The sequence below is a fragment of the Polyodon spathula genome, chromosome 18, assembly GCF_017654505.1.
Source record: "Polyodon spathula isolate WHYD16114869_AA chromosome 18, ASM1765450v1, whole genome shotgun sequence".
Lineage (NCBI taxonomy): Eukaryota > Metazoa > Chordata > Actinopteri > Acipenseriformes > Polyodontidae > Polyodon > Polyodon spathula.
The window spans coordinates 20776864-20791060 of NC_054551.1; the positions used below are offsets into that span (position 1 = coordinate 20776864).

At 33.7% G+C, this 14197-nt stretch overlaps 1 protein-coding gene across 1 annotated transcript in view; it reads left to right on the forward strand.

Moving 5' to 3' along the window:
* Positions 1-2900: 2900 nt before the first annotated feature.
* LOC121330899 (adhesion G protein-coupled receptor L4-like) overlaps positions 2901-14197 on the forward strand; it is a 29485-nt gene continuing 18188 nt past the window's right edge. The window contains exons 1-4 of the mRNA XM_041277835.1: positions 2901-3425; positions 3615-3761; positions 12038-12187; positions 13112-13261. Coding sequence (XP_041133769.1) covers positions 3380-3425; positions 3615-3761; positions 12038-12187; positions 13112-13261 — 493 coding nt within the window. The 5' untranslated portion in view covers positions 2901-3379. The remainder of the gene's footprint in view (positions 3426-3614; positions 3762-12037; positions 12188-13111; positions 13262-14197) is intronic.

Genomic DNA, 14197 nt, shown 5'->3' on the forward strand with positions numbered 1-14197 from the left:
GTAGCAAAATACTCCCCCATGAATAGCTCCTTTACCAATAACTGATACGTGGTTACTGCCAAACGTTTCTTAACAGATAAACTGTGTATATTAAAATTTGAATAATTGTTTCATGCAGCTTTGCCCTGTACACAGCTGCCTAGCTTATTTAACTGCGCTGGTAACCTGTTTTTCGAACTATTTTTAATTCTATTCATTGTTTCATTCAGTAACTTGATTAATTCACAATGCTCTCTTGTGTGCTCTGAAAGTAGTTGGCATTATAAAGAGGTAGCGCACTAGTCTCTGCTGGAATAAAGTACCTGGCCTAAGGGTTAACAAAGGCACAGCTCACATCTGATGATGCAGACAGAACAGCGTTTCTCACTCTGGGGTCGGTCGACACCTGGGGCTCCGCAGTTCTACAAATGTTATACAAGATAAAAGATAATATTCCACATATTTACATAAAACTCCAACACAGTTGACTTCATCTTTATCCTTAACATCAATCAAAGTCGTATCGGTAGCCACATAATTTTAACTTCCCCCTTAAGACTCCTATACCACAATCATAATACACCCCTCCATACAGTACATCTCAAAATAGGTGGGATGTGTGAAAATATTTTAAAGGCCAATATATTTTAGATATGTGATGAAATGCACTGACAAAGTTTGGTTGTAACTCATTTAACATGGTTAATTAAAATTGACAGCTCTGTTTATTAGTTAGTGTATCGTTTATGAAAAAAATCTTTGTTTTGTGTTTGGAGCATGGAATATTTTACAGGGGTGCAAATTTGACGCTAAGGCGCTAGATAAAGTGCCAGGGTACCTCATATAGTGCCAGCAACATTAAACTCTGGCTTTTTTTTTTTGGAATGCAATCTGATGAAATTCCTGAAGAATGACTTTAGATCTTACATGACTAACAGAAATCTAAATGGAGCTATGAGTCTTGGAATGGATGGGACATGGCAGAATGTCTTTTTTTACAAAATATTAAGCGAGTAAGCATGATTACAAATATGGGTGTGATTAGATATGGAGTAAGTTTTTTTAAAAATATTTACTGTAACACATATCATGAAAAATATTGAAGAGCGGGGGAATGGGCTTGATTAGGGCAGGGTATGATAATTTAGCACCAGTATGATTTCTGGTGCTAAACTATTGGAGTTGGATCATTAGAATGGCAACACAGGAAGTGATTAGGCATTTTTTGTAAGTAAAAGCATATGATCAGTGTTGGTTTTGCTAATAAGTGCTATGCATTTTATTGCACATGTTAGCAATCCTTTACACCCATAAAAGTATGTTTTAACCAACATGTTACTACAGTTTTCTAAATGGATATCAAGAGTTATAAACATGGTTTACACTTGTGATACTAATATAATATTGTGCATGACGGTGCAGTGATTCTGAAATGTATAAAACAGACTATTCCCTGAATAATATGCAAACTGTAACATTGTTTCAGTTTGTTTTAATTGTATTGCAAATCACAAAAACTGTTTGTTTGAATTAACAAGGTAAAGCCAAGAAAGTCCAGAGTGGCAGAGTCGTTTAAAGCCTTATTGTGTATTTAACAGCTTGAGGTAATGCACTAGATTTATTACAAATTTCTATCAACAGTTACTTTCACTTTCATTTGGTTAAACTTTGTAAAGTCCTTTTGAAAAAAAAAAAAAAAATCATTGTTTTGAAGATAAGACCTTTTGTTCAAAGTTCCTCAAACAAGTGTGTTTTTGAAGATAAGCCTTAGAATAACACACTTTTGGTGATTTTATTTATGTGTTAACATGGAATGGTTTACATGGAAACCAATCCTATTCTTTTTGTAGGAAATAACCATGGGTGTATCTTATATTTTATGCTAACTATGTAAATAACAAAGAGGGTTTAGATAAGGAGCATGGATAAATGCCATACAGCAGGCACACATTATTCAAATTATAGAAAGCAGGCATATGGGCATTCAATACAATGTATGTATGCATAGAATATGATAAAAGTAACAAAAGAAAAGATAAGCTGAAATATATAACATGAAAACATACACAGCAGTGTATGCCAAACATAAATACACACCATGGTAAAGTATGTAATTTAATTAAATGTTGCACAGTTATGGAAGCAAACCAGTATCTGAAAATGTCAGTATTTTATCTTCTGGAGCTGACACAGCCACTACACTACAGTCATACCAATCACTATCTTGATCCACTGGTGTGGGTGGATATGTCAGTTGTATTTCTAGTTTTATCTTAAAACTAGAAATTAATGACTAAGTCAAGTAATATGCCAGGAGAAAACTTTTGTGACTTATTGATTATATAATCCCTGCAATATTCAATTGTACTATATCAAATTTACTGAGGATTTGACTGTAAACAAAAAAAAAAAAAAGGAAAAGTCACACTTTTTAGAATGTTGATATCTATGTGTTTGTCTGACCTTGGTACCTTTTTGAGTTACTGAACAATAGACTTTGGATGAATTCAGAAGCTACCTTTTCCCTTAGACTGAACATCATCTCACTTATAAAAGACATGACATCTGAAAACATGCAGACTTTTTGTACGTCGAAACTCCCCCCAATGAGCACACTGTCCTGTGAGAAGGAAAACTGGAAGATACACTCACTCACTGGTGACTTCCGTTGTCTTTACTGTAGATATTTATTTCAGCTAGGTGCCAGTACAGAGTATAGTCACATGTGTATTTCATTGGAAAGGTTGCAAAGCACAGTCTGTGGAAGTTGTTTTCATCACCACAATGGAGTTATTGAATGATTTTCTTAATGACTGAGCGCTGATGACAGGCAAAAACGCCTAGCATTCAACAAAACAAGCATATGACTAAAATTAACCATGTATCACACTGTAGGTTAAGATCAACATCAGTGAGCAGGCCATTGTCTTCGAGGCATGTGTTTCTCTGCTGAAAATACCAGCAACATCTGGTGAGCTGAAGGAACAGATAGGAACAAAGGACAATGTATAGGTTCACAGGCTTTACAGCAATTCAATTAAGAGTGCAGAAAATAATCGATTCACTTCAGAACATATACTTTGGAACCAACATGTTCTTCAGACAGATTTGATTCTGTTGAACAAACATTGATTACCAGCAAACTTCCATCTCTGTCCAGTATTGATCAGTGACCAACTTTGCTGAAATGTATAGAATGGTTATATAACTGCATCAACAACTGTTTGACTGGCTGCATCTGAGGGGGTGATGTGTCCTGCAGTTTGATATTTGTAAAAAGATGATTAAAGGCAGGATATGGAAGGGTTAGGAACTAAGAAACAGGAAAATGCTTTGAGGAAGTGGACTACGTCACCCAGCAGAGCATTTCTGCTAAAAGTTATCCTTTTCTGTCCCAAGAATGGAGTCTTTACTGAAGTCCTCAATGAAACTAGCAGTTTTAGTGGGTAAGTAAGCTTTTCAATATCATTACTCAGTCTATTTATCTCTTTCTGACCACATAAACTGATACTTTGTTTCACACGTTCGTAACCAGTACCTGCAAAATACATTACATATTTACTAATAATAGTGTCGGTTACTTTAAGTATCTGATGCATCTTTACATATTAATATATGCATTTGTTTTTAACCAGCATGGATGTCCAGTTTGCTGGACCCTTGCAGATTTTCCAACATCTGTGATACTTGCCATACAAATGCAACTTGTAAAACAATTAATGGATCTGATGGCTGTTTCTGCAAAAATGGATTTACAGGTAATGGGAGAACAGTTTGCAAAGGTAAGAACACATCATTTTAAATACATTGCTTGGGTTTACATTTACAATAAGCATTTGTATTATTAGACATAGATATTCAATACAATTGAAATACAATTCAGCTGAGCTTTACAAAAGCCAAAAACATCCAGTAATTGATCATTCTGTTAATACTTTAGTAAGTGGTATATCCAACAGGAATAATATAGACAGTGACATTTCCTACAGTAAAATTAGTTCATTGTAGGGTCATTCTCCAGTTTGATGTGTTGATTTGGTCTATGGATCTGCAATGATAACCATCTAAAATCACTTTAGCCTTGACATACTTAAAGTACTATGGTATTGCCTTTCATTTTTTCTGCATGGTAAACTGTCAGTTATTTGCCTCTGCAACAAATAATCATAAACGTGTTTGTCTTCCATTTATTGAAAAAACAAAGAAAGTAATAGCATTAACCCTCTGCTGTGGGGTCATTATATCCATAGGGACACTTATTAATATATTATTTTTAAGTAAAAACCTCATCCTGCATAAAACATATCATAAACTAAATCAGTTTGGGGTGTGCAAGTATATACCAAAGTGTCGTGAACCAAAGCCATAGGATATCTCTGTTACATATGGTCAACCACAGCAAAGCAACATATGTTAAAAAACTAACTTTTATGTCAGTTTTTAGCAAATGTGATACCTTTTAATAAGAACAGCTGATTATGTACTGATTAAATAAACTAGCTTTTTAAATTTCTGATGGGGAAGTGACCTGCGAGGAACTTTCTTTACCTCAGTTTCTACTTCTCACCTGAACATAACACCCTAGTGGTTTGAAAGCTAATAGGCTGTTATTGCACTTCTTGTAAATGAACCAGCACATATTATCCTGTTTCACAGAAAAAAATAACTGCAATTCTATTTAAAAAAATGTTGGTTGCCTAAAAATATAATAGTTACAGGTTTTTTTTTTTTTTATATAAAAAAAAATGCATTTCATTATCCTCAATGTCAATTAGTCTTTATTTATAAGTCATGAATGGCAGTTTTGAGACTGGTGGGACCTACATATATGGCTAAATTGCATCACCCTATAGAATTCCATCTAATTTGAATGAAACCTGCTGAATAATATTGCATTAACTTTGTAGTTTTCCATATTTTACGAAAAACAAATGGAAAAATGTGAAACATTTTGAAGTCTAACATGAAACATTGTACTACTATTATGGCTTCCGATACTTTTGCTATTATTATTTTACAGTTTCTTTGATTACATGATGTAAAATAAAAGATCTAAAATATGTTCATCTAGTTGTTTTTTTTATTTTATTTTTTTTAAATTATGTCTCAATCTTAAATTCTAGATGATGCAAAACATTTCGCCATAGCTGTAGAGTATAGCATACATTGTATTAAAAACTAACATATCATGCTCTCTTGATCTGGTACCTTGACCTTCTTCAATAGGAAGCAAAGTCTACATCATTGAACCTGAATCCCTGTGGTAAGCCAGCAGTGCAGCTAGAACACTAGACTTCAAGCTTTCTCCACCTTAGCTCTATTAATGTGTTTCTGTCATTCATTTTAGAAACGGAGAAACTGTTTCTGAGTTAAAATAAGAAACATGGTTCTCCCCATACTCAGTGTCAAGGAAACAGAAAGTGCTCCACAAGAGGTTTTCAAACAAACGTTTACCACGCGTGACTGCTGGTAGTAATTGAAGGTGTGTTGATTAACGACAATGATTCGTATTAGGTTATTTGAAAGTTTAAAATGACACAGTCATTTTATTGTTTGCCATGCTTTTACTTGTATTTTGCACAAAGATGTTCAGTTGCCTGGTGGTTTCTTTGTTTGTGCTATAGTTACAGTACATTGATTTTTCCTCACTAGGGTTTCTCACAAGGGTATTTAATAAGCATGCTGTGATCTGCCTGTGATCAAATGCACTGATGTTTCTTATTGATTGGAAAGGATTAAACAAAGAATTGAGGGATGTGAGCTTTTTCTCCAGACCCCTATAGAACTTTTATACTTTAAGGGAAAAGACTGATGTTTTTGAACTGACAGCTGCATCTGCTAAGAGATCCAAAATCTTAAATGTTAGAGTCTGTGTAATACAGCTAGGAATTATGATTTAACAACTAATTACAACTAAAAACTTTTTAACAAAAAGCCAAATGGAAAAAATCACATTCAACTTGCAGCAAGTTTTTTATGTTAAATAAAAATCTCAAGATAGCCCTGGATTAGGAGTTCTGTATTTTCAAATAGGTGACAATCAGCTACATCAGTTTTACAGATTCCATTTGGTGGTTCAAAAGAAGCAGGACGTTTGTGTGCTGAAGGCTGATAAGGAAGTTGATTTTATTTAGAATTGACCCAGGGAAAAAACATCTGACGTTTTGCCCAGTAGGGGTTAAAGACAGCCCAGCGTGTTTGGAAACCTTGTTATTATCTTACCTTGAACTTTTCTGCTAATCAAAATTGTAATCATTTGAAGGAAGGAAGCTGTTGTTGTGCCTGAGAACATGGAAGCTGAACAATCTAGGTGTTATTGTCTAAATGACCACATGCTTGAAGCTTAGGATTCAATATAGAGCGATTAGAAATTGCGACACAGCAATTATATATATATATATATATATATATATATATATATATATATATATATATATATATATATATATATATATGACCCGTTCACAAAGTACTTTAGAGTGCTCTCTACAACCATTCTCAAATACATTACTCCATGAATGTTCATTGAGCATTTTGTTTATATAACAAGTACAATGTATGGAACGTTTGTTTAAACCTAAATTACACAGCTCAATTTGCAGAATGACATATTTTAGATCAAGCTCTGCAGCTGCTTGGTAATGGGGCCTCTTTGGAACGATATGCTTTGTTGGGTCTGCCGTTGGGTTAAAATGAATGAAAGCAGATTCCAAAATGTATATTCACTCTGGAGCATTCGCACCCACCAGACGGCAACCCAATTTGTACTTACTTTCCGTCTAAGGTGTTTCCATATAAGGAGACCTCGTAGATTATTAAAAAGTTATTCAACACCAGAACTCTCAACACTTGTTGTACAGTGTAATATGATTTTATATCATATGTTATAGTTTGTTGCTCTTCCATAATATAAATAACTAAAAAACATTTAGCTTTGCCGGATTAATAATAAAGGCTTATTGGAAAAAAGTTAGAAGTGGAAAATGATTCGATAGACTTATTGAAAGGAAAGAAACAGCTAACTAGTGTGTAATCTTTGTTGTATTTCTGCATCCTGGTATATGGCAATCAAGCAGACACTGGACAATAAAGTCGGCAGTTTATATCAGGGGCTGCATTACAGGGGCTGCATTTACAATCAGGTAAGTTGACTCTTAAAAAATGTGTGTCAGAAAACAGATAAAGAAAGTGTACAAAGTGCGACACAAATGTAAATAGGCTGTGGCACCTATTTATAAAAAAAAAGCTGTTTTAAGGTACTGGTAATAGAAATAGTTTTATTGTGCGTTTATTCATGAACATAATTTTTTGCTGATAGGAACAAAAATGCATAAAGTACAATAACCCTGTTACATCGTGTGTTACTTATATTTATGACTGGTGTAGTTTGTGATGCAATGCATGCTACTAAAGGATATATTCGGACACATTTTAACACAGCTGGGTGCACATGCTAATATATAGTAATGATATAAAGAGTAGACGGAGTTAAAAGGTCACCGAGTGACGTCTTTGAAATAAGGAAGTACTTAAAACAGCAACTGCAATTCTACAATCACAGATAATGTCCAGCAAAATTCTGATACTGAAAAAAAAATATCAAGACAACAGAATTCAGCAATAAAAAAACCTTTAAAAGTCGTTAATTATGTTTTTAACATTTTTCATAAAATTGTTTTAATAACAAAATTGTATATATATATATATATATATATATATATATATATATATATATATATATATATATATATATACACACACACACACACACACACACACACACACACATCCAATTTCTTGCATATGCAAAGAAAATTTATGGCGCACACTAAATATTAATATTAAATCATTTATTTTTTTAATTGTTTCTAAAAAGACATAGCGATCTACCGGTTTTGGCACAAATGTGCCTTCGTCACGATATCACATCAAATTCGCTCAGGAGTTACATGTTAGTACCAATCAAGAAGTCAAAAACTGAACTCCCGACTGCCAAGCAATTTATAGTTTAAAAACTGCTAATTAAAATGATCCAGGAGTGAGAATGTGACCTGTTTTTTTTTTTTTTTTTTTTTTTTTTTAATATAGAGATGATTACATGGTGCTTTATGCATGGTTAATTCACTTACAGTTACATTTTTGCTTCACTATATGTGCATTATAGAGAGGAAGTTATTTTATTTAGTATTTTAGTCAAATGTGTGTTGTTATCTGTCCCGTAGCGTAAAGTTAAGGTGTTAGGAAAACATTTACCGGTTGTGGTCCTGGGGGTTGTCACTTTTTCTTGGAATGACGCTTGAGCGTGATAACGAAATGCAATAACCCTGCCCACAGCCTGCTTTGGCCCTGAATCAGATTCAGATATGTTGCAAGGCTGGAGTTTCACGGTACGGGTCAGCTTGGATAGGGTATCTCGCTAGTGGAAAACCACCCGAGCCGTGAGGGCCTGGAGCCTGGAGCCCCACGGCTCGGATGTGCAGGTGGAAAATTACGAGTTTGTCTAAACACTATTCTTGGTGGAGTTTCCACAAATTGTTTTAAAGTGTAATGCATTCCAATGTTTTATATCATTCTCATCACACCTTCAGCTAGTGTTGAAAAGACAGTCATAAAAATGTATATGTGTTTCTTTAAAACCCATAGTAAACTTTAGACGCATCTGTACTATTCATGTAGGTATATAATTTATGTAGCTCAAAAGTTAAGTCACACAATTGTGTGTGTGTGTGTGTGTGTGTGTGTGTGTGTGTGTGTATATATATTTTCATTTATTCTAATATAGACATTATGGAAATTATATGCAGAAAATAAAGCTCCATTATCATGACATTTAGAACTTAAACGAAACAACACCTCACATGACAACATGAATTAATGAGGTGCATTACTCATTACATACACTTAATGTTCATGAGTTGCCAAAAGTAGACCCGTGAGATTCTTTTGGAATTATTTATGACTTTCAAATCAAACAGATTTATAAAAAGGTACATGGTAAAAAAATCCTACATTATTAATATTAATATAACTAAATTAAATACAATCAATATAGTAGACACCATGAAAACCTGTATAATGCTTCACATATAAAATTGACAGCAAAGGTCTATTAAATGTGCAAAAATACATTTCCTCTCTAATGATCTGGAAATTTGAAGTGGTCAGTTCAGTATATCTGAAACTGTAATGGGGATTGTTTTGTTCATGGTAGACTTTGCTAATGCAACTTGATTCAGGGATTTGTATTATAACTTCTGTATAGCTTTGTACCTTTTGCAAATAATGGGCCCTTATTTAACACCTGTTGGAGGCAAAAAAAATGATTATGCTTCTCATCAGCTAGAAAAACAACTTTATAATGCTTATAATGGCAGAAGAAAAAAGAAAAAGAAAAAAAACAGAACAAGTAGAAAACCTAGTCCTAGCCAAGTGCCTATTGGAAGCCAACTCAACAAACTCAGTCATTAATTCATCACCTCTCACTAATAGTGCAAATTATGTATGTTGGAGGTATTTCATTCATAGGAAAAAATAAACTCTTGGCAATTTAGTAATGCCCAATATACATTAAAAAGATTATTTGTATTAAAAAAAAAAAAAAAAAAAAAAAAAAACTGACACAGTTAATTATTTTATTTTAGTTTACATACCTTAATTGATGCTCAATCCCTATTAGTGCTAATGTCCAAAACCAGTACTAAAGGGCCTGTGAAACCAGTTTTAAGTAACCTAGATTCAGCAAGATTTTTCTTCATGGTGTCTTGTTTTTTTCTCTTCTGGATGGGTGTGTAATTTAAAGCATTATAACTACAATGTCATGTGCTATACAGTATGATGGTACGTTCTTAAACAGCATGGTTCAAATTCAAATAAAAAACCTCCCCTAAAAGGAGATTTTTCAGTTTGTGAAATTCAGCAAAATTGAAATCTTTCCCAGTTTAGGTCGCACTGCAATGAGAATCTATCTCTATTTGTTCAGAAGGGCTATGTCTCAGGACATTACGTAGGTGTGTTTGGTTAAAGATATTCATAAGAGGAGATTGGCGTCAAGTTATTATACATGTGTGGGGGTTGCCAGTGTTGCGGATTGATATATAGGCACTGTGATGTTTTCACAGCTGTACTTTGGAAAAGGGAATACAGTTAACATATGGAATGAATCCTCTGTGAAATCTCCAGTTTAAACATACCAAGCTCTGGCAAGCAGAGCAGCTGAGGATATTTCAGATTTAAGAACCACAGGGGGAATCTGCTGGCAGTTGGCTTTTGCATTGATTTATCATTTGGAAAGTTCTACTTTGAGCCAAATAAAAAAATGCTAAAAAGAAAATGCTAAAAAAAAAAAAAAAAAAAGTTATTTGTCAAATGTTCTTACCTTGTCACCTGCATGACATTCCATACATTCAATCTCAAAATGATCTTCCTGTGTTTTAAGCCAAGGGGGAAAAAAATACAATTACTTCACGTTTCCTGTGGTACTATATTATCGTTTATCGTTTATTAGCTTTAACTGCATATTGGCAAGGGGTTATGGATTCAGGGAAACTAGAAATACTGCACTAGCTGGCATAGGTTTCAGTAGCAGGCGGTATGCTGTTCTGTATAAGGGTCCAGTCTGAAGGCTAGAGGCTAGAGAGGCTAAAAAAAAAAGTTTGGTAAAGGTGTGAAAACCATTTTTTGTTGGTGTGTAGAATTGTTTTGTGTAGCCCGTAAACGGCTTAGCCATCTGATATCAGTCAGCGCTGTAAAAAGGAGTTTAGTCAGCTAGGGTTTGTTGTCATTTCTGATTTCAAACTTGTATTTTCTGTAAATAATAAAACGGCACGAATGTGCCTTAAACCTTCATTTCCTGTCTCTGGGTCTGCTTTTAAAACGTCTACGAGCTTTTAAAAAAGTGAACATCTTTATATATATATATATATATATATATATATATATATATATATATATAGATAGATAGATAGATAGATAGATAGATAGATAGATAATAAAACCCAGGCAATATGGACCATTTGGTTATATAGCACATAATCCATGTTTTTAAAAAAGTAACAGAAATATACCTTGCTACTATTTTGTGTCACTCTAATGTTCAGGTATTTTTTGATTTGATGCTGCATAAAAGAAACCGCAAAATGGAAATGCACAACGTTCTCAGCATCTTAGAACACACACGCTGCCTTCGATCAAATCGGCCCCTGGAAGAGACATGCCTAGTGTTAATGTTGAAAAGACGAAAGTTGTTTCAAAGTTTCTGAAGAGTGTTTTAAAAGAGGAAAACTACACAAAGGAGATCCCCATGGAATCACTTCACGTATTCTATTTTGTTTCTCAGTCATCTGTGGACATTTTCCAATTTCAACTTTAAATAGTTGTGTTACTGTTTTTGATACATGTCTGCATCTGTTTTAAAAAACTGTTATTTGTTCCCATGAAACACTCCTTTTCTAAACTCGATTCTCTTAAGAATTGATTCAAAGCGTGAGAAGACTTACCGTCTTAAGGTCATTTGTTTTGTTCTTTATGAAAAATAATTATTTAACCAAAAGCCCAGTATTTTACTTCACAGTTTTAGCAAAGCTCAGGTACTATCAGGAAAATAATTTCTTAAACTGTAGTCTGTTATTTTATGTGAAAATAATATTTCAATACACAGTATCAATGCAATTTCTCTAATATTCCAAGGTTTCATACTGTTAGTCATTATTGAGCATATTCACTGGACAAGAGCAATGTCAGGTGCGATTTATGTGTGAGTGGTTCATATGGATCTTGCCTGCCGTCCCCCTCTGTCTAGCTCATAGCCGCCTTCAAGGAGACAAAGAGAGCTTCCCCTGCCCACCAAGGGAGATGCAATGGTGTAAATGAAAAAGAAAAAATAGGGTTATTGACTAGGGGTTTAAATAGCAAGCTGATTGAAGATTGGAAGGGTAGGATTGTCTGCTCCTTCCCCTCTGAACCACACTTATTAGAATCTTCATAACTTTTTTGGTTAAGTAAAAAAAAAAAAAAAAAAATGCAAATTTACTTTACATACTGGTTATTATTGTATCAACAGATGATGATGAATGCACAAATGCAACCCAGTTCTGTGGAGAGTTGGCAAACTGCACAAACACTGTTGGGAGTTATTACTGTACATGCATGTCAGGTTACTCATCAACTGGGAGGGAAGACTTTTTACCTAATGATGGCACCCAATGTCGTGGTAATTAAACCTTTTATTATTATTATTATTATTATTATTATTATTATTATTATTATTATTATTATTATTATATTGAAGGCAACTTTGGCAGCAGATACACACAATTAGCAATTCTAATTAAATAAATCGATAAAAATATTAATATAAACATGCTTTCAAAAAGTTTCTTCATACATTAATCACAAGTTCTGATTCAGATTTTGTACACACTTTAATCTTAGCTTGTATTGATTAAGAAAGTTGAAATATGACTCAACGCAAGTGCTAGCTAAGGTCTTAAAATCCATGTTCTTACATCCTATTAGCACTAACAGTAATATAATCACTGATACAATCTTCTGCTATTAGACAAACAACCAAAATGTACTTGTAAATAGGTTGCTACATGTTAACTGGCAATTTACACAAACATGTGTTTACATGGTAGTAAGCTAGCATCTTAGTAGTTAATAAACTAAAAAGGTTTCCCTTAAAATAAAATGTGATCAATTTTGGTTAAGCATTTCTTTGCCTCAGTATGTGTTTGCTTTAAACACAGCCACCCACAAGTGTCCTGTAAATACAAAATAGGAATTCTCTTAGTGAGTTTTAATTAAAGTATTGACATCGCTACATAGAGTTAGTATTTAGAAACGCAATTAGGTCACACATTTGTTTTTGAATGTATGTTTGGGTGGTTAATTGCGCCAGTACAAAACAACAAAACTGCCAGGATTAAATTATCATGGTTTTTGTTATGTTGTACTTTAAATAGATTTAAAAAAAAAAAAAAAAATTAAAAAAAGCGGAGGATAGTGGTGCAATAGTTTAAATTGAATTCTAGAATGAAATTGTTTGTGGAAAATGTTTTTAATAACCTCCATAAACTGATTACTGATGTGAAAAATACTGTAACATATAATGTTTGTGCATTTCTCCTTGCAGATATTGATGAATGTGCGACGTCCAGTCGCTGTGGAGTCTTTGCAGAGTGCTACAACACAAAGGGATCATTTGACTGCTCTTGTAAAAAAGGCTACCTACCATCCACAGGGAAGTTATTCTTTCACCCTACAGACGGTACTATGTGTACAGGTTAGTTGAGAAGAAAATAAAAACATTTGTGTTGTTGAATTTCACTGTATGATGAAGAGGATACAATTTAATAATGTGAATTGAAATAACACCCCAAAGATCTGCAAGCATACCTGAAAACCTTTGCTAATCATTCCTGAATAAGGGATACCTTACTCAGTTATTCAATTTTAATGATGGCTCTGCTATCCTTATAGCAGCCTTCTAAATAATAAAATTGCTATTAAGTGTGTGCAGTAATCTAATGATAACACTACACAACATTCCAACAAACACCTTCGTCACAGTTGTTGGTTGGTTTGTTATTTGGTTCTTACTTAATACGACTAAAAGTGTCAGGGTGCCATAATTAAAATCCAATCTTAGTTAGACAGGCAGTTGCACTACATTTTTCATTACAGTTATCCTTTATTAAAATAAATTGACATTGACCTACATACATGGCATGCTATTCATGCATCACCATAGACTGCTCTGTTGCTAATAAAATTCATGTTTTACGTAGGTTATAGAGTGTGATACAATGTTCTCCAAGTGAGCTATCTTTAATCTGAGAGCAATGCCATCTGGCACAAATTTGCTTGAAATTAGGAATCTCCCTGTATCAGTTACGGTCAACTACCATTAATTAGAAAATGGAGGTTTAGACTCCCAAATGTCCTTTTTTAATAATTGCCTTTTTGAATTTCCCTGTAATGAGAGTACATGCCAGAATGGACCTGGAATGCAGTCAATTACAAATGCATCCATCAGCATCCATGCTCCATGTATTTGTCATCCCACAAGGATTCACACAACCATCCATTTTCACATTTGGTGTGACATTTTTAGAGTATACAGTTATTCTAATGTAAAGTTCTAATGTATTCTAATGTATAAGTAATATTCAGATGAGCTAAAATCTCAGTTGGGAGATAACAGTATTGCTTTAAAAAA